The 21,527-nt window shown below is 44.7% G+C and overlaps 1 protein-coding gene across 6 annotated transcripts in view; it reads right to left on the bottom strand.

The window, feature by feature from the left end:
• Positions 1-21,527, bottom strand: part of SP110 (SP110 nuclear body protein) — a 44,404-nt gene that overhangs the window by 21,953 nt on the left and 924 nt on the right. For 4 of the 6 annotated variants that reach the window (XR_008391255.1, XM_053663461.1, XM_053663588.1 and 1 more), the window contains exons 2-12: positions 19,543-19,690; positions 17,906-18,074; positions 15,539-15,850; positions 15,135-15,200; positions 14,397-14,480; positions 12,981-13,055; positions 11,119-11,184; positions 7,196-7,345; positions 5,337-5,417; positions 4,263-4,313; positions 1,468-1,533 (exon numbers count right to left, since the gene is read on the bottom strand). Coding sequence is in view for 5 of the 6 variants with exons in the window: in XM_053663461.1 (XP_053519436.1) it covers positions 1,468-1,533; positions 4,263-4,313; positions 5,337-5,417; positions 7,196-7,345; positions 11,119-11,184; positions 12,981-13,055; positions 14,397-14,480; positions 15,135-15,200; positions 15,539-15,850; positions 17,906-18,074; positions 19,543-19,689 (1,267 nt within the window). In the remaining variant the exon portion in view is untranslated. The remainder of the gene's footprint in view (positions 1-1,467; positions 1,534-4,262; positions 4,314-5,336; positions 5,418-7,195; positions 7,346-11,118; positions 11,185-12,980; positions 13,056-14,396; positions 14,481-15,134; positions 15,201-15,538; positions 15,851-17,905; positions 18,075-19,542; positions 19,691-21,527) is intronic. The other 2 variants (XM_053663524.1, XM_053663489.1) reach the window with 2 other exon arrangements.

Genomic DNA, 21,527 nt, shown 5'->3' with positions numbered 1-21,527 from the left:
TGGGGTCTCCAGTGAGCCTCCTTCTCCCCCTTAGTCACCTTCCTTCTCATGCTCCCTGTCCCCACATTGTCACGAAATCCTGTATCCCTGTATCTCGCTTTTATCTTACTGTTTCTCTACAAATACTCTTCTTTTTTTCCCACAATACACCTTCCCATTCTCTGTCCCCCTTCAGGTCCTTTTTGTCTATTAATTACATTATAACATTGAGAAAGCAGACTCCACATCTGTTGTGCTCCCTGAGTTCCCAGGACCTAAGACATGTGCCTGGCACCCACCTCAACTCAATTCACCTGTGTTGAAAGACTAGACAAGGGCAGAATATTTTTGAAAATATTAGAATTATGTATTTTGCATCTTCCTAAATCTCAATGCTCCAGGGTTCCCTAACTACTAAATCAGTAAGTCTCAGGGAAAGGGCTGATGCTGGCTAGAACTGAGAAGTCATGACTCGGTTGAGACCTTTATGGAGATAATATACACCCTGAAACACAGAATTTGTTGGGAGTGAAAGGGATTTCTAAGTTCCAAAAATTATCTTCATGTACCAATAAGAAAAGCTTGGAGGTTTTCTGCATGAGAAGTTTTCCTAGAATTCACTGGTAACAGAGAACCCAGCATTTGACAGATCATAAGTTTCCTCCAGCTGAGGGAGGCACAGGGGTTGGGAGTCAGATGAGACCGGGGTGGAGAAGGACAGGCAAGGACATCTGAGTCCCCTCACCCTCAAGGCTGAGCGGTGCTGAAACCGAGCCAAAAAAGTGGGTTATGTTCAAAGCAGTGAAGTTCATGAGATGCTGCATATTTTGGGGGCTGAGATGAGGTTCCCTCACAGAGCACCCCAGGCGCCCATATGGCAGGGAACCCAAGAAACTCCTCCCACACTAGCATACCCTGAAAAAGGAAAGGAGAAAGAGTGGAGAGTGGGGAGGGAAAGAATGAGGAGAGAAGAACAGAGTGATGAAGATAATAGAGAGGACAGAAAAGCCAGAAAAATGCAGTTTCATGAATTTTTACTGCCCGTACAAAAATAAGACAAGTTTCATGGTAGATGCATGATAAGTAGGTATGAATCCCTTCAGGAGGTTCTGAAGGCTCAGGGACTACAAATCCAACTCCAGTCTGACACTGGGGGTCCGAATCCTGCCTGCTCATGTGGGTTCGCTTGTCTGTTCTTGCTCTGAAACATGCACCGGACACGGTCCTCATCTCAAAATCGTCTCAGGTCTCTTGTCCACCTCTGCCCCATTCCTTCCCAATGGTGAGAAGAACCCTTTGTGACACACTATAGGGTGCCTGGGTTCTCCCTTTGTGAGGAGGAGTCATTTGATAGGGTGGCCTAGGGGACAGAGAGCACTGGCCCTGTGCCAGTAATACCCAGGTGGCTGGAAAGGAGGCCTTGCTTGTCATCTCAGTGAGGACCCCGATGAAGAGCAAGGGAGAGGCGACTTCACTCTTCTCACTTACTTTTTGGGAGACTTTTCTTCTGTCTTGTTTTTGAACTCGACCGGCTACCTGCTTTTTTCTTTTTTTCTGAAACAGGAAAAAAATTAATTTTTTATAGCTATGAATATTGATCTATAAATTTGAGATGTCAATATTTTAAAAACCAATTTATTTCTGTCTTTTCATCACTTTGGGGAAGCAGAGAACCAAGAGATCTGTGTAAAAAAAGTATTCCTTTTCACTTGGAAATAAAAAAGGTTGAATCAGGAAGTAACAAAGATATACTAAATTATTAACATTTAAATTAGGCCCTTTTTTCAAATTTATAACCAGGTTTTTTAAGACTTGAAGAAAATATATAGAGAGATTATTGTAAGCTATAGATATAGAAAAAAATTTCTTAGCTAAAACTCGAGGCCAGAAATCATAAAGGTAAAAGACAGATCTGACCATTTAGAAAATTAAAAATGTCCACACTTCAAAAAAATCCTACAACATTAAAACAAAAAACAGAAAAAATTTCAATATAGTAAATTATAGAGGGTTAATAACCATACTAAATAATACAAAAGATGAATAATACTACACAAGAAAAATAAGCCAAGAACACAAATTAAATTTTTTTATTTTGACTTTTTATTTTATTTTTTACTATTACTTATTTTATTTTACCTTTTCCCCCACCACTCCAGCCCTCCCGCCTCCCTCCCCCAGTCCCCGCTATTGTTGTTCATAAGTCCTTTATAATTGTTCCTGTAAACCCTTCACCCTTTTCCCGCATTATCCCCTCCCCTCTCCCTTCTGATCACTGTCAGCCTGTTCTCAATTTCAATGTCTTTGGCTATACATTGCTTGCTTGTTGATTTTGTTGATTAGGTTCCTGTTAATGGTGAGATCCAACTGTATGGGAAAACATATTTGTCAATGATACCTCAGACAAGGGTTTGATCTCCAAAGTATATAAGGAACTCCCACAACTCCACTCTAAGAAGACAAGCAACCGAATTAAAAAATGGGCAAAGGACTTGAACAGTCACTTCTCCAAGGAGGACATACAGAGGATCCAGAGACACATGAAAAGATGCCCAGTATCATTAGCCATCAGAAAGATGCAAATAAAAACCACAATAAGATACCACTTCACATAAATTAAAAAATTTTAAAGCAGAAATACAAATAATAAATTTATTGAAAAATCATCTTTAGACTACTACTGATGAAAAATATATTGCTTGGTTTTCAGGACACCCCCATCTTTTAAGAGGTTTCCTCTTGCCCATGTTGACGAGGGTCTAGTGAATGGGCACTCATGCCTTATTAAAGAGGATGTAAGCCATTACATATTCTGCAGAGCAATTTGGTGATGCATATGAACTTTAAGGTATGAAGAGTCAAACCAAGTAATTGCACATTTAGAAATTAATTTCAAGAAAATTACTGGCAACAGTGCAAACACAGAAACACATGTGAACATGATTTCTATTTTCATATAAAAATTGGAAGTAGCCTAACTGTCCATCAATAAGTGATTGCTTCAATTGTTAATCATATGGTAATGTGTAATGCAGCTAAAAGAAAGGAAAATAGGCAACACTGACATGAAGATACGTATATTAGATTAGCAATGAAAAAGTATTTACAGAATACACTATATTGTATCAGTGTACACGAGAACATTATATAATATATGATGAATGTACGCACATCTGTGGAGTATGCAAATGAGGTGGGGGAAGTAGATTAAATCAACTTAACTTCCTGATTAATAACTTTCTGTGCTGTTTGCAGAATTTAGTAGGGACATCTTATCACCCAGGACAGGACAGACCATGCTGCAGTACAAACAAAACCAAGTCTTAGTGGCTTGATGGAACGGTGTAGTTCTAGGTCACATAGAGTGCTCTGCAGGACATGGCGTCTCCAGGGCACCTGTCCTCTGTGTGATGCTGTTGAGGCCTCGCTGCTGGGGCCTTTGGCACCTCCCGCTTCCATACACCCCCACAGTCAGGGGAAGACAGTGTGGAGAGCTGTGTAGTGTATCTTATGTGTTTTGATTCAGAAGTAAAACCCATCCCACAAACTCATTGGTCAGAACCAGTATCACTGTCTTGTCTCCTGCAAGAGGCTGGGGAAGGCAGGTTTCTGGGACTGGGAAAGAAACTGAGAAATAGTGGAGAACCCACCACACAATGTAGTTTGCAGGGTGGGTACTGCTGGTTGTTCCTCTTTCTCTGGTCTCCTTTCTTTCTTACTAGTCAAGCCCTTGATTTTGTTGAGCTAGATACTTGTCCTTCTAGAATACAACATTTCCCAGCCTTTTATGTAGCCAAGTGTAGCGATGAACTGGTAACAGAATGACTAAATGCAAATTGCAGAGAGAGCCCTTCAGTGGAGGAGGTGTGCCTGTCCTTGACCTCGCCTCTTTCACTGGCTGGGCCTCCAGGAAGGAAATGTCACACGCTGAGGATGGGGAAGCAACAGCCAAGAGTGAGCCTGGGATTTGAGGGTGTTTGAAGCCAGCTCCTGACCACCTACCTCCACACAGGTGTGGGTAATAAGCTCTCTTATTTTAGCACTATTTTTTTCTTTTTTGGCAAGGGTAGGGGGCGGTTTGTTGGCACACACAGCAAGCAAATCCTAATGGCTGCTGCAAAGTGTAGAACATTTTTTATGCTGAAAAAAAATTAAATCACAGTTATAAAAGAGCACATGTCTTTCTGGCCTGGGTGTCTTTCATAGCCTGAGGGTATAACAGTCAATGAGAGAGTAGCATGGAATCCACCCCAACAGAAAAGACACAGGTTCTTTACACTTACTCTTTTCTCCAGATTTCCCCAAGGAGAGTTTGCTTCCATTGTCCAGGGGATCTAGAAAGAAATGACAAAGTTTTAAAGAAGCAAGCTTCACATTCATTGACTACATTCATTTCAGATAATGTTGAGTTGACAACGCCTTGACTGTATCATTCCTGTCCCTTCCTTTCTGATGGAGAACCATGGCTCCAAGATGCCAGCTCACGTCTATGTACGCAGCTTCTAAAACCCATCAATCTTTCACACGTGTCAATGTCCTCCTCTAACATTGAATAAACTGCTTGACCTTCACAACCAAGGGCGGCTGTGAAAGTAAACAGAAGTTCTCCACGAGGCAATTTGAAAGAGACGTCAGTGCAATGAAGGAGAAACTGTTAAAATCACCCTCCACTTCAAAGGCAGCCAAATCTAACACATGCTTTCTGACAATGATCAGGTATTTATTGTTTGAGAGTCACTGTGGGAGATCTGTGAAGTGGTGACCCAGTGACTGAATCACCAACAGACTGAGCACTGGGCAGCATCTTCCTGCTCCAAGGGTGGTGGTAACCAGGAGCCCCAGGCAGCAATGCTGAGACTGAATTGCATGCATTTTTCACCGGTGTGCACGAACAGCATCACTTACTTGTGCCCAGTGAGACTATTACATGTGTGTTTACGATGAGATGTTCTCTTCCCAATTTTCCCAGAAAAGTCATGTGAGAAACATGGAGACTGGGCACCCAGGAAAAAATTGATCCGTGGCTTAGGAACTACCCATAAAGAACCAAGAACATGCTCAGGGCATGAATTCTCAGCAGTGGGATGTTGCCTCAAAATTGAGTCCTGGGGGAAAATTTTACTCTTTTTATGTATATGGCACAAGCAAACATACATGGTCCATAGATCCATATGTAATATCTTTGTGATATTAAAATATCATGGGGGGTATGCTGAATGAGGGAAAAAACCCTCTAACTGGGCTCCCTAAGGCAGTGATAACAAAAAAAGGGTTGAGACACCCTGGCTCAGAGCCAAAGAGTTCTGAATCTGGGCTCCTGGTGATGCCCTCTAAGGCCTGCGGTCCCGCAACCATACCTTGCATGATTTGTGGTGGTGTGCTAGATGGGTCCTGGGGACTCTCTGCTTCATCCATTTCTGAAGTGTCACCACTGCTCTCTGGAAAAGAGAAGACATTCCCCTGAGATCTCAGTCAATGGACCATGGAAAGTTTCATGAAGAATCTCCCAGAGATCCGGGAAGGACCTTGCGCACCCTGGAGCTGAAGGCTGGAGGTTGCAGGTTTTGCTAGAGCCTCCATGGTGCCTTCCTGTGGTACCACTGGGTCTCCCCGACTTAGCGGGTAGCAGAGCAAGGCTGGTCAGTGTGGCTCCGCTACTGATAGAGATGTCCAGTGGGAGAGGAGTCATCTGAACCCCAGGACCAGAGGCTAAAAGTGAGGTTATGTACCCTTGGGAGGGGTCCCGGAAACCCTTTCTGGAGATCTTGGAGGTCAAAACTGTTTTCATAATAAGGTGTTTTTTGCCTTTTTCACCATGTAGATCTTTATACAGATACAGCAAGAACCATGGCAGGTAACCCTGCTAGTGCCTTAGTATCAATCAGAGCAGTATCCCCAAACCTTAGGAGTAGTGATTGCATTCTCCATCACCACTTGCCATAAACAAGCAAACCAGTTTTATTAAGAGTGTTCTTGATGAACCAGTAAGAATTAATTTTATTAAATGTCTACCCTTGAGAACACATTCTTTTAATAGTCTTTGTGAGAAATTGTAGAGTACATGTAAAACCATTTGCAACACCTTGAATTTCCAGGACTATCTGAAGAAAAATACTTGTGTAGTTGTTTGAGATGTAACTCACTGTAAAATTCAGTGACTAGTATTTTTCAAATGTCCATAACATTAATAAATCATGCATGAAAACATCAGTTAAAAATGCAAGAGAGCATTATGTATTTTACTGCAACAGAGTATGGAAATTCATTGACATGGTTCAGATTCCACTTTATAACTAACCTTTAAGAAACTATTCCTTGCTGATTTTCACACAGTGCCAAAGATGAACAGCCACAGATATCTCTAGAGACTGTTAAAATACACCAACCTTTTCAACTACACATCTGTGTGAGATTGCGTTTTCTCCCTATATTTCAATCAAGGCAACATATTGCAATGGATTGAACACAGAAGGCAATCAAAGAATCCAGCTGTTTTTGAATAAGCTAGATATTAAAGAGATTTGTAAATATGTGAAATGATACCATTGTTTTCACTAATTTCATTTGGAAATACATTTATTTTCCATGAAAATATGATATTTATGCTCACAAGTAATTGGTTTTTTGTTGTTACATTTCTTAAAAAAGATTTTATTTATTTACTTTAGCCAGAGGGGAAAGGAGGGAGAAAGAGATGGAATGAAACATCAATGTGTGGTTGCCTCTTGTTCCTCCCCTACTGGGGACCCAGTCTGCAACCCAGGCATGAGCCCTGACTGGGAATCTAACCAGTGACCCTTTGGTTCACAGGCTGGGCTCAATCCGCTGAGCCACACCAGCCAGGGCTCTAGTTACTTTTAAAGGAATTAATACATAAATCCTTCAAAAGGATCAGTTCTGATTTCTGATAAGGTACATATGTGGGGTCCTCCATGATTTTCCAGAGTGTAAGGGAGTCTTGAGACCAAAATGTTTGAGAGCTATCGTCCTAGGCCCCAGCTGAGGTCAGCTGTACCCTTGATCACAGGTGTTTCTTTAACAGAAACTCCTCAGAGGTGACAGGTGTTTGTTTCCTCTCTTGTCAGACCTCGTCATCTTTCCCTGCACCGCTCCCTCCTTCTAATACTAACTTCTCACGTCCCTCTAGCCCTGTGCCTGCTGCGCTGGACCCTCCCACACTGAGCCTTCAAATGGCAGATTTGGTCACCAGCCTTACTCTCAGGTCCAGATGTTTGGGCACATTCAGTCCTTGTCTTTTTGGCACTTGTCACCACCTCTGAGGTCCTGGTTGAGTCGTCCTTCATTTCAGTGGCCTCTTCCACCACTTGGCGCTTCTTTTGGATTCTGTGCCCAGCTGAGGCAGTACCTGGGCCAAAGAGTGACTTGTGAGTAGTTCCCACTGGGGTCCCCAGTGGGCCTCCTCCTCTCCCTCCTCTTAGTGACCTTCCTTCTCATGCCTCTAGCCCCCAAAATGGGAGATCTCTGTACCCCCGTGCCTCACTTTTCTCCTGCTATTTCTCTTTAATTATGCATATATATTTTGGGTGCACTGTACTTTTTTTCTCTAAGTTCACCATCTGGCATCACTCTTTGGACAATCTATTGAAATCAACCAAAGAATTTTGGGGGAATCCCAGAGCAGTGGAGCTTAGTTCCTGGTTCCTGTGTCTGAGTTACAGCTGCCACTTCTGGGTATAAACGGCCTGGTGGTTTGTTTCAGCAGAGAAGGGGCCTTCTGGAGTTACTTGCTCAGGCTCCCCAGGGCCCATGTGTGGTCCAGGAATGATGGGAGGTGGGGGAAGGGGTGTCTTTGTGCAGGGTGAGTCTGCTTCCTTGTTTAAAGACGAGATCACAATTTGCACTGGCTGTGGAAACTGGTCCCCATGGGATGACCATGATGGAGCAAGGATATCTCTATGGAGACCAGGGGGAACATACACATGGCTCAGCCACGCTTCCTCCTGGCAAGTGAACGCACAAACTTTTTTTTTTTTTTTTAGCACCCAAGTGCCACTTAATGGAGGAAGCAGGGGTGGCTAAAAGTTGGAAAGGAGGTAACCAGACATACAGGGAGTTCAAATGGAAGTTACTGAGCATTTTCCAAAAAAAACTGGGGCAACCTAAAAACAGCCTAAGGAAGTTGCCTTTAACTGGTGAGTTTCATATGTTCCCTCTGTCACAAACTGGGCGTTTCAGAGAAATGAGAACCATTACAGAAAATACGGAATACCACTCTTTTTTCTTGCATATGAGAGTGTGGTATATCTATTTTCAGTATGATTATCTCTGTTCTTTATTTCTCCAAATCTTGTATCTCTTTTCAGGTGTTTTTAGTATTTTTAATAAAAGTGAGTAATTAAATGTAAAATAATGTGACTCTCAGAAACATATTGGTAAAATGTTTCATTTAAATGCCATAAGAAGAAAGACAAAGCTTGAAGGGCCTGGTATCTCTTGCTCCTTTTGGTAGGTAGCTTAGCAGAGGGAAGCCGCAGCTGGTCAGAGTTACCCGAACAGAACGGGCTAACACCACCCCCAGGGGCTCCCCCTTGCTAACGAGGCCACTTTCGACCCACTGGGGAGCATGCACCATCACACAGTCACTTAGGTGTTTCTGGGCCTGGCCCTATAAACCTTTGCATGTGAGAACTGTGGGAATGGATGCCTCAGTGCTGGGACGCTGGCCGGAGGGCATGCAGGCCATTCGTGCCTGCTCTAAACTCAGGGTCACAAGGCTTTGGAGGATTGTGAGGGCTCTGCTTCTCTGCTGGGAGATTTCCCTCCAGTTACTCTTAGTTTCTACCAGCCTCATGTGCCACTCTTGGTATCTGTGACTCTGCCTAGCACAATAGGGAATTCATAGTGATCCTTTGTCAGATCATTCTCCAAATTATGGGATGTAAAATATACGGTGGCTTTCATTTTTTTATTCAGGAAGTAACTAATGCCTCATTTGTACCTGGAGGTTACTATCCAGCTGGGAAAAGACACATTAACTAAGTAATTACAATGGAGTATGTGGAATCTTCCTGAAAGGCCAGTGCTGGGGGCTTTAGGAACAGGCAATGGGACCAACTCAGCTAATTTAGGGCCAGAGGACACTTTCTTAAAGTGGACATTGAGGCCAACGCCAATGAGGAACAGGAGGTAGCCAAGCATTTATGGGAAGTAGTGTAGGGTCAGAACGTAGCATTCAAAGAGAGGAGCATGTGCCAAGGACCAAAGAGCAGAGAAAGAAAATGAGAGGGATGGAAGTTCAGAGTGGTTGGCTGGAGTTCTGAGTGGAAAGAGGTGGAGTTGGAGGGGAGGAAGGGTTGAATTGGAGAGAGCTTTGACAACCACATGAAGACCTATGAGCATTATGTGAAGAGCAATAGGAGGTCATGGATGAGCGTTAAGCATAGGAATGAATCCATCCAGTTTTAGTGTAGGAAAGAGGAGATAGAACCCACAAAACCAGTCAATATACTAACAACGTAGATTGTCAGGTAGTCAAGGATGACTTGGGTTTTGGCTTGGCAACTGATTTCAAGTTAAGTGAACCCCAAATTCTTCCCAAAGTTCTGTGGGGGCCACGTGACCTGGCCCCTCTCTACCTGCTCACCTCACACCACCTTTTCCTTTCTTCATCATTGTCCAACAGCACTGACCTTTCCCCTCAGCCCTGCTCCGTCACACTTGCGAGTGTCACTGTGCAGACGAAAGCAATTTCCACCCAAAGCTGCAAATCCCTATTGTAACCCTGCCCTTCATTTTCTTTCCCCTGTTGCCACTGTCTGAAATGGTCTTGTTCTTGTGCTTTCTGGCTTACATTCCTTCTCTCCCCACAGCTAGGCGGTAAGCTCCAGGAACTTCTTTCTTCCTTTTAGCTTGATTTCTTGCTTTTAAAAAAACTCTACCTTCAGCTCTCCGAATAGGTATACACAGAATTAGTTCTCACTGCATGTTTGTGGGACCAAGGTCTGAGTGCTACCTAGACCGCTAGGGTTTAGGTGCATGTCAGACACATTCAGACTGGAGTGTCTGTGGGAGACTTGCAAACAGGAATGACTGTTGAGCAGTTGGTTTTAGGTGTTTTGCAGACAAACCAGAGTTGGAGACATAGAGCTGGGTCGTCCCTGAAGTTGTGTGAGTGGCTAACAGGGCTCAAGGGAGTGTGAGTTGGATAACCTGAGCAGTTCCCACCAAACCGAGAAGGCCCATAGGGAGCACACTCAACAGGGGGAGAGGGGGAGAGCGGCTTGTCCTTTCTCCCTGCCCAGGAAGATCACTTAGCTTTGGGGAAAAGGCACAGAGCTAACCTACTTCTATCAAATATCTTAAAAGGGTGCCAACCCTGCGATTTTGGACACTGGAAACATGCCAAGGGTAACTTCAGTCAGGGGAAAGGAGCTTTAACCTGCTGCTCTGAGTCCCACGTACAGCAATAATTGTCTACACGTGCCCTCGCCTCCTATTCATTCCTCCACCCACCGCAGCTGGCTTCCGCTTCCATTACCACTACAACTGTCCTGGAGTTCTCCAGTGGTACCTTGTGGCCAGACCCAAGGTCCACTTATTTGAGTTTATTTTAATCCCTGTGTAATCAAGTCTCTTGATTTACTGATGTTTTCTCTCAGGGCTCACCCCTTCACAGCTCCTGACGAAGCAAGTACTGGACACAACTGCATAGGTGGCCAGCACAAATCTTGAAACAGACAATCCCCTCAAACATGTCGCATCCTTTCTCAGCAATGGGCACCCAGCCATTTAAGACAGAAACTGAAGAGCAAGCCTTGAGATCGCTGTCTTTTTAATCTCCAGCTTCCCGTTGATCAAGTCCTGCTAACCTGACCACCAAACTGGTCTTAAACTGGCCCTCTTCTCTCCATCTCCACTGCTTGATCTGAATCCAGGCTACTACCAGCTTTTATGGCATCTGCTCAACCAATGGTTGCCCAGGCTCCATCCTTTTCTCTTCCCAATTTATTCTTTATAAAGCACCAAAATCAGTCTTATCAAGTTTAAAATTGGAGAGCATCATTCACTGATCAGATCTCTTCAATGGCTCCCCCCTGCGTTTACAATACAATTCACCTTCCGTAACTTTGACCGACAAGCATGAGCTGCCTCCGGTTTCCTTGTCTACTGTCATCTTACCTCTCAGGCTTTTACTCAGGTGTTTCCTTTTTGTAGCTGACCAGGCAACTCTTTTCCTTTTCTTTGCTAAAAAAAAAATACAGACTATCTTTTATAGCTACACACACAGATCTGCCAAGCTTCTAGGTCAACAACTTTCAGCTTTTATGTTGGATGTTCACATCTCAGTGGCTAGGAGATCATTGGTGGCCTCAGGTGAAGCTGCTTCATGGAGTAATCGGGGAGAAGAAATCCCAAAGTGGCCAAGGAGGCAGAGGCATGAAGAAAAGGAAACACTGAGTCTGGGTAATGCATATCCTGGAAGCTCTGTTGTGATATGGAGGGGAGAGCTATGGAGGCAGGTTAAGCTATGGAGATGGGGGTCAAGAGAAAGTTCCTTTATAGGCTTGGCCATTGACTGGATGCTGATCCTTGTGAGAGGCCAATGCTGAATTCTCAGGACAGAGGGGATCATGGATGCTGTCAGGTGCGGTGGAAGGACTGCCTTGGAGAGAAGGAGGGATGCAGGGAGGAGGGGACCTTGGAGGCCGGAAGTGAGAGGATTCCCATCTGATGCCTTTCTACCAAGTGGGAGGAAAATTAATCTCTTGAGAATAAAAGGAGGCATTGGGGGTGGAAGGTGGTCAGAGAAAAAGAAGAATTCAGGGTTTGAAAAGATCATCACAGGAAGTGGCACCGTCACATGGGGTAGAGGGATCCTTTAGCTGAAATTATGACGGCCTGGCAGGTGCCATCTGCCCTGCTGTGTGCCTCTCCCCAGCAGTGCCTGCTTTTAGGTGTATTGTGCGGAAAGCAACTGTAGTCTCCTCCAAGACCTTCCAGGGACTTCTAGGAAATGACAGAGTCAAAGCATGTTAAGTATCAGCAATATGTTCCTGACATGATGGATTCTGGACTCCAAGCTGGTATAGACAGGCACGAAGGAAGGCAGATGATGGACTGGAAAAAGGAAAGGGCAGTGGACTGGTCACTGAAATGAGGTTGATGCTACAGTGGGAAAACACTACAGGGAGAAATCAGGGAAGGATATTTTTAAATTCATTTTAAAGACTGCCAAGGAAGGGAGATTAGAGGTTGAACAATTGCTGTAGAAAGAGCACACTTCAAGGATTTGTCAAAAAGGAATTCTTTAATTACTGGGAAGCTGATCCAGGTTGAGTGATAAAAGAGGGTTGTGGATTGTCTTTGGGTGCAGGAGGCCAAGAACTGCAGGAAGAAAAGGCCATTGGAAACTAGCAGATGGAGGATCGGAGGGATCAGTGTACTGGAGGGGCCTGTTATTCACATGTACCTTCAAGGTGTCCAGGATGGTGGCAGGACTTGAAATAGAAATACTGCAAGTTAGCCTTGAGCTCTGCTGGGCAGTGGAGGGGAAATCAAGGGATGACGCTGATGAAGTAGTGAATATTTCACTTGAATGGTTAAGCCTCAGACAAGGGGACGGTGGAGCAGGGGCCTGGCTAGGGACAGCAGGGAGCAAGGTGTGAACATCCAACCTGCTTTTCTCCTTGAGGTGAGTGATAGCAGAGAATAGGCAGCTATGTCTTAAGAGAAAGCAGAGTGCTCTTGGGAAACCACTTATAGTTAAAGAAGGGGATGCGACTAACCCTCCATGAAGCTGTGGCTATAGGAGAGCTTGGCGATTTTAGAACAGGCAATTCCAATGGCCCTAAATGTGTTCCGCTTTTCCTACAATTTCATGAAGGCCTTAAAGAAAGAGATGATGAAGGGAATTGAAAAACAAATTATAGAGCATTATGAATACAATCCCACAGTGAGTGCACGTGACAAGACATGATCAGAAAAACAGCACAGGACCAAACTCCCCCTCCTGACATCTACAGGAGAAAGGCAGTCCTTACCTTTCTTGACTGGAGGTGTGCTGGAGGCCTCCTGGGCTTCTTTTGGGTCTTTTGGTTTAGGAGAGTCATTTATCACTGACAAAGGAAACAGAATTCATTTCAGAGGTAAAATGGGCTCAACAGAAAGTGCTGAGGAGACTCAACACTAGAACAAGAGGGCAGAGGACATGCATGGCCCAGGGCTAGGGACCTGCCCGTCCACAGGGTTCCCTAGATCTGCCTTGATTCGATCCACTTGTGGTTATTGTGACCTGCATGACAACCACAGACCCAGGGAATGACTGCCTGCCGAGGAGGCCGTGGTTTGCCCCATTTGGATGGGTTCCCCTCACTCAATGGAGACAACCACAGGGGCTTTTGGGAGTCCTCACTTCGGGAGTGAGGTCAAGAGCAGTGTAAGTGGTAACCTTGAATTCTGAAGGTCACAACCAAGGTGAATGTCTGCCATATGAAAAGCACATGTCATTGTTCAGATGTCTATGAATGGATATTTTTCACCAGCTCTATCTGTGATCATTTCACCTCGTGCAACAGTGAAGGAGGCTGAGTGCCTTATATATTTCAGTCGAAGAGAGCAGGAGCCAGCTGGTACTTGCTAGCACTTGTTAACAGGAAATAAATACTCAGTTCTTAGCTTCTACTACACTAAGAAAGACAGAAGGGCACGAAGCCACAACAAATAAAGGCTCGTCTCAGGAAAGGCTGTGTGCTTTTTGTTTTCATGAGGCTATGACATCCATCTCAAATTCTGGCCTATTTAGGAACAGGTAGCTGGGGCAGGTGGCAAGCAGTTGCTAGAGCCTTTAAGCGATCTGTTGCATTTCAAAAAAATTTAATAGTATCAATTTAAAAAAATCCAAACATACAGAAATTTTGAGGGTTGAAAGTGAAAGTTCTCCACAGTCAGGGTGGGGACCAGGAAGGAGGACCATTTGTGTCCGGTGCAGCAATTGAGCTTTCGGGCCACACAGTGATTTTGTTTGCTTTGCATTTTGATGGAGCAGTTTTGAGTTTTACCTTATTGAAGTGGCCTCAGAGAGTGGCTATGTCAAACAGCTCTGCCCTGGCTCAACCCTTTGTGCTCCTCCCCTGTGCTCCCACCACAACCCCTTCTGGGGTTTGCAGACCCCTTAGTGGTGTTGGGAGTTCAGGCCCAAGAAGTATTAGTGGGGCTCCCATCCCTTGTCATTGGTGCCCCCTCGCAGTCCATCTTGCCCTCCCCAGGGACTCTGGCTCCTTCCAGGGGCTCGGAGCTCCTGTCTGTCCAAGCCTCATGGATGGTTGAGCGCCCAGGAGCTGCATGTGTTGGTGGTCAGGAGTAGAGAGGAGAGCCCTGTCTCTAGAAGATTCATATGGCTTCTCCTTCTGGCAGACACAAAAACTAAGGTGCACTGAAGTCATTTAAATCAAAATTACCTGGTGTGTGGGCAGGGCGAACATGAGGAGTCTCTCGAGCATCTTCTTTCTTTTTTGTTTGTGGGGTCAGGTTGTCACTGGACACTGAGCAGAAGAAAAAAAGGGATTTCAGGTTCCAGGACCAGAGAGCAGGGACCACAGAAGGAGGACAAGAACGTTCTATTTTAGCTGGTAAAAATGATGGGGCTGGACTGAACACCACAGCCTGGTGCGTGTGAGACAGAATGGGAACGAGAACCATCCTTCCTTCCAATGGGCTCCTTATTAATTTAATGATGGTATCTATTTTGTTCTTAGGGAAATCTAGAAGGTGGAATCTTACATTGTTATTTGCTTTGCAATTATGTTAACCTTATTTGGATGTATGTATTAGAGATGTGGAGAAAACCGCATTGGGACCAGAGGACCCCTGAAAATTAATACGGTTGAAACTGTATTAGGCCTATAACAATCAGAGGGTGAGGGTGATAGATGTGTGTTGCCTAAGTTACCTGTCAATCAGAACAGTGTGTTTTGAGTGTTGGTTGGACAGGACTGTTGGACATCCCAGCATCAGACTGGCTGTGGCAGTGTCCCTGAAAAGTGATCCTGTGCCAAGTGGACGCCTTGGTTCTCCTCTGTCTTTTTCTTTGTCGTGCCCTGTTGTTTCTCTCAGGGCTCCTGCCACCAGGTCAGCAGGAGTGTGTTCTCCCTTCACAGCCACCTTGACCTGAACGAAGTTAGGCCCAAGGACATTACCTTGCACAGCGGCAGGGCGTGTGCTGGACATCTGTTGTGAGTTTTCTCCATCATTTATGTGGGATGCTATGTTGGTCATCGGAGAGAGGGAGCAAAAATCATGACAGGTTGTAAGCACAGGGTGTGGCAAAGGAAAGTGAAGGGTAAAAATGCCCAGGGCAGATGGTGCATCAAGCTCCAAGGGCAGAGGACTGGGCTGTTCCAGGGGTGGAAGCAGGTGCTGGGGCACTACCCCCACCTGGGCCCCTCACAGTGTCTGCACCCTTCTGGGGAAGGACTTTGTATGGGAGGTGGGTGCATGGAAGGGGCCGACTGACACAAAGATGGGACCCTGGGGTTCCAGATGCGGCCACAGGCACCCTAGGCTGGCGGTGCACAGGTGTTGGACAGGGTCTGTTTCTCACCTGGAATGATCCTTTCTTTCTGGATGACTCTGGGAACATCTTTGGCAGGGCTGGCAGGACCAGCAGGACCAGCAGTACTGGCAGGACCGGCAGGACCAGAAGGTGCAGCAGGACCAGCAGGGCTGGACTGCTTGCCCAGAACCTTAGCCTGGGGCGGAGGGACTGTTCTGGGCTCGCTGACTTTGGGCACAGGGGTTGGGTGCCTCAGTGGTGCAGGCAGTGGTAGCAGGGTCTGGTGGGGGCTTCTAATTGCCGGGTTGGCCGGAGCTTCAAAAGGGCTTGGTGTGGACGATCCTCCATAGGGAATGAAAACTGGGGTTGAAAAAGAGTGCATATGAGCACCGTAGAAACTCAGAAATATCTGGGGAACAGGTTTTTCCTTCCCTTCCTCCCTCTCCTCCTCCTTTCCTTCCTCACCCAAGGATGTTTACTGATTTAGAGAGAGGGGAAGGGAGAGAGAGAGAGAAATATTGACGGGCTGCTTCCTATATGCACCCTGACCAGGGATTCAACCGCAACCTATGTATGTGCCCTGACTGGGAATTGAACTTGCAACATTCTGATATACGGCACGACACTCCAACCAACTGGGCCACCCAGCCAGGACATGGGGGAAAGGATTTTTTTTTTACACATAATTTTCAACAGGTTGGGGGCATGGAGTTATTCATTCACTCCCAGGTGCATAGAATTGATTAATCATTATCATTGTCAATTTGTAAATTTGATTTTGGACATTCTGTGCTATAAAACTATATCTAGCCTCTGATCTAATTCCAAAGTAGTTTCACACATAAAGTTGAGTTTCACTTTCTGCCCAGGGATTTAATTTTTTTCCTTTTCCTCAATTTTAGTTTCAGAATATAGATGATTATGAGTAATGTTTTAATTGAAATGGATGTCCTTGTTTTAATAAATAAACGCATCACACTTCCCTGTAGCAAATATGATAAAATACAAATTTCTTTTCATAGTGCCTCTGGTTTCTGCAGACTCAGCCTATGTTTCTGCTCACCTTGCACCCTATGATCTGGCCACACTTCCTTCCCTTCCCTAACACCCAGGCTCTTGGCTTTTCCTATGCCTTCCACCTGCACAGCCAAGGGTGGGTTTCTCCTATGATTCTTCTCCACCATTTATTCCAGAAGTAAAGTTGTCCCAGCCAGTGAATAGAAAAAGGAGAGTAAGGTGAGTTTTGGGAAGGGTCCCAGAGAAAAAAATCAGAGCTGTGATCGAGATGTTTGAGCTCAGCCAGGTTGGAGTCGGGGCAGTGCATCAGTGCATGGGCCACCAGACTTGTTTAGCGTGGCTTCTGAAAGCACGTTTCTCCCTGCACTGCCCCTTGCTGCTGGGAGCAGGAGCCCACGTGCAGTGGTGCCTGCCTGGGGGGTGACTTTTGTCTTTTCCTGCCCCATTAGCTCAAGGAATCGCTTCTCCCTTTGGGATGGAGCCTCTTGATGGTCGAGAGTCTGAGAGCAGCTGAGAGCTGTCGACAGGGGTGTCTGCTGGCCTTTTCCCTGCCATCCTCGGAGAAGGGAACCATGTCTCCCCTCAGATCTAAAATGGTTTTACCATCTGCTCCTCTCACTTCCTTCCCCCCAGCTCTACTGTTGCTGTTCCTTCTACTCCTTCATTTATTCAGTTCTTTCTCCCTCTAAGTGTGCTTCCTGCCCCACTGCCTTCTCCCACCCTCCCTGTCTGCAGTTCCCCTTCCTTCCTCATCACGCTCCGCCTCCAGCTACCCTCTTTAGAGCAGTGATTAAAATCTCAGGCCCTGGACTTAGGAGATCCAAGTAGGACTTCTGGCTCTGCTCTTAACAGACAAATAACTTAGGAAATTCATTCTGAGCTTTAATTTCCTTATGTGTCACGTGGGGGATAATGAGGATTGTTTTAAATACTGTATTAGATAATTATATAAAGTGTCTGGGATAATGCCTGGCACATACCAAGCACTCAAAAAAAAACCCCAACAAAAAAGATTCTATTATCCATCCCATGTCCATTACTCTTCCTCTCGGGCTCTCATTGTCCTTCTGTCACAAGGGGTCTCTGTAACTTTGCATTTCTGTCACATTATGCATTCCCTAGAGACTGCCCCGTAGGGTACACTGTACAATTTCCCCCAAATTCACAGAATAGGTAAGACAGAGAGAGTTGTGTCCTCTAGAAAGTCATCTGAGAGAGCCAGGGCCAGAGGCTAGTCTTGCCTGCCCGGCCTGTGACAGAGTATGGCCCACACCTCCCCAAGGAGAAAGCGGGCAATTCAAGCGCATCTTCCAGGGGGCTGGGAAACAGCCCAAACTTTCAGCACAGCAGCTCCCCTCATGTCTCTATAGCCCCAAAGGGATTCGAGAAGCCTCGTACCACTTCTGAAGCTGTTGAGAACTGCCTTCAGGTTGGGGTATTCACGCAGGTTGATCTGGCTGAACAGCATCTCCAGAAGCGCCGGCTGAAAGGCATCCTCCAGTTTGGTGAGGATGTTGTGCACCACTTTGGACACAGGGACCATATTTCTACAGGCTTCCAGAGACTCCTAAAGAAGTGGAATCACATTCTATTGTAATTGACTATAAAATCAAATGGAGGCTGATTATGCATTTGTGGTTTTCTAAGTTGTAAGAAAGCTATTTTGCTCTTTTAAGAAGGAATTTAATGCAAAAGGTACAGTCAAGTTGTCTAATGTAGAGAAATTACAGTTCCGCATCTTTACTTTGGAAACTTTACATGTATTTTGATAGCTCATCATAGGAATAAATCATTTAGCCTTCTTTAAAATAAGTCTGTTTTGTGAACCTTATTTTAGGTGCATTTGAAGGAAGAGGGAAATTTTAAGAAAGGAAAGTGGAGTCAAATGCTGGGATGGTGTAATGGATTCTCTAAGGCTCTGAAGTATAATGTACTGGTCGGTCACCACTGGCAGTTCTGCTGAAGGGGTTCCAGCCATAAGGAAACCACCCAGGGGACCTTTCTTGATGAGAAGATGGCCAACATGAGAAGCATGGCAGGAGAGAATTGACTGCAAAATGCTTATGGAGCACCTTCTAGGCTAGGCCTTGGGTATCAAGCAATGGAGAAGAACATGCTGCTACCCTTATTGAGGAGGGGGCACTGCTGGGCAAAGGAGGTAGGCATTAAATAATAAACACAAATGAAATAAGTACCCAATTATTGTCAATAGAAGTTTTATTAAGGGAAATAATAGATTTCTATGAGAGAGAATAATGAGGGGGGGTCTTAGGGGAGTGGGTCAAGGAGGCCTCTCTGGGGGTGACATCCAGGCTGTAACCTGCGGAGGGCTTGCAGCCAACCAGGCCAAGACGGTAAGGAGATGGTTCTGCTACCCCTAACACTTCTCTAGGCTCAAGAAATACTTTACAAAACCCAAATTACATGCAAAGAGTGTCATTTTTGTACACACAGTCGTATTTCCTGTTGCCTGCCTTTCTCCACATCAGAATGGACTATGGACGACATGCTCTTAGGAATTAGAATGGTGTCACGAGTGGGTTAAATGGTGTCCCTTCCCCTCCAAAGATATGTCCACTGGAAACCTGTGAATGTGATCTTTGGAAAAAAGGTTGTTGCTGATATAAGTATCTTGAAATGAGATCTTTTTGGATTAGGGTGGGCCCTAAATCACAATGACAAGTGTCCTTAGAAGAGAGAGAAAGAGAGAAGACACACAAATACAGTGATGTAGAGACAGAAGCAGGGATTAGAAAGATGTTTCTGTAGGTCAAGAGTATCAAAGGCTGCTGGTACCACCAGAAGAACGTCAGGGAACAGATTCTCCCAGAATCTCTACAAGAAATCAATGCTGTTAACACCTTAGTTTTGGACTTCTGGCCTCTAGAACTGTGAGAGAATCCTTTTTTTTAAAGTTACCTGGTTTGAGGCCTTTTAAACTCTAGAAGCCTTGGGGGTTTGTGGTTGGAGACCTCAATAATCAGGCATTGTTGGTGAAGACTGGGCTGCCACAGAAGGCGGTCCACATGACTCACCATGTACATTTTGTCGGTGATGAAGGACTTGTCTCGAAGGCCTTCGAAGAAGGGAAAAGGCTTGAATATGGCGTAGGAGATCTCCAACTTCTGATGTATGAAGTGCTCACGAAGAGCATTTTTTAATTCTCGGGTCATGGTGAACATCCTACGGAAGGGGCCCGAGAGAAAAAGAGGAGCAAAGACGTCATGTATTTAGTGGGCAGTCTGGTCCCAAAGGCCTCCCTGAGCAGTCTGCAAAGCAACATCTGCCCCAAAGGCTCATGGGTATTGGAAGCAATGACAACACCCAGCAACAATGGGGGCTAAAAGTAACAGATGTGATCCTAAACCCAAAGGGGCTGCTGGTTAAACATCAGGCAGGTATTAAAAATAGCTAATATTTATTGAGTGTTCCTGTTGTGCCAGATTTTGTTTTAAGAGTTTCACATGCAGTGACTTATTGATCTTCACAAAACCCTGGTAAGATGGCTACTATGCTTTTCATCCCTTTTTATCATTGAGGACACTGAATCATGGAGAGGTTTAATAACTTGCCCTAAGTTGTGCAGCCTGGACATGGAACAGGTGAATAAATCCCGACTTTCTGGTTTCTGGCTCACAGTTGTAAGTTCTGAGGTCTGTGGCAACACTGAGCTGAGTTAAGGTTTCCTGGACTGCATGCAACTTCAGGTACACACAGACAATGCCACTGTAAAAAGGACTGCTCCCAAACAAGCAGAAAGATGGCAACTTGACACTGCTTAGCCAATTTAATAACCACCCACAGGCCCTGGCTTGGTAGCTCAGTTAGTTAGAGCTCTGTCCTGATACACCAAGGTTGCAGGTTCAATCCCCAGTCAGGCCACATACCAAGGAATGCATAAACAAGTGAAACAACAAATTAGTATTTCTCTCTCTCTAAAAATATCAATCCATAAATAAACCACCCACAATCTTCAAAATAAATAGGCTAAACATATATAAAAACACAAAGAATATAAAAGACATAATTAACTGATTAATGTGTGGATTTCATATCTCAGAACAGACACATGCCTTTACCTATGCGTATGCCACTTTATAAAATTCACTATTTATAGGTCATGAGAAAATATTAAGTTTAGTAGGCAGAAAATTTACAGATGACATTCTTGACAAATTGTCCAGAAAAGGGAGGCATTAACAAAATATTCATTCACTTAGAGATATTTAAAAAAACCAAACACAGATCCCATTTTTCTAACTTTATTTTGTGTGAAAGAGAAAATGGAGCTGTAATTGATGACTATTTCCAGGGGCTTAATCCCAGTGACAGATTGAGTACCCCATTTCTCTCTTTCCTCAGTCTCAAATCCTTTAAGTTTGACAGGCAAAAAAAAAAAAACCACCATGTATTATAAAAAAGAAAAATCCAGAACAGGACTGGAAAACAAGAAAAAAAGGCCATCAGGGGTCTATAATTCTGAATAAATACTGAAAAATGGAGAACAGGTGGGAGAGAAATCTACCATCCATGACATGCACAAGGGAAAGTTATTGCAAAGAGCACAGAGCCAGATAAAGGCAGAAGGAATATGTGCTAAGAAGAGAAAGAGGCCCTGGGGTTACATTTAGGATGAAAAATTATACAACAACATTCGGAACAGAACACCTGTCTGATTCCTTATTTTTTTTACACAAATTTAAAAAAATTTTTCTGTTATACTTGACATTCAGTATTATATTAGTTTGTGGTTCCAGCATAGTGGTTAGACATTTACATAACTTACAAAGTGGTCTCCCTGATGGATACATGTTCCTCACTCCTTGTCTGTCATGATTCCCAGGCATGAAGCACAGGGAGGTTAAGTAACCTGCCCAAGGTATTCGGTGACAAAGGAGAGCCCATCTGATCAAAGCCCAGTTTCCCACTAACACCTGATACCACGTCTCATATACCAGTGTTCATATTTTTATGACATAAAGGAGTCTTAAAAATGATTAGGTAAAAGTCACACATTCAT

This window comes from Artibeus jamaicensis, unplaced genomic scaffold, assembly GCF_021234435.1.
Source record: "Artibeus jamaicensis isolate MK-2021 breed Jamaican fruit bat unplaced genomic scaffold, CSHL_Jam_final contig_1015, whole genome shotgun sequence".
NCBI lineage: Eukaryota > Metazoa > Chordata > Mammalia > Chiroptera > Phyllostomidae > Artibeus > Artibeus jamaicensis.
The sequence above is the reverse complement of the archived record's forward strand: the minus strand, read 5'-3'. Positions and strand labels throughout refer to the sequence as shown.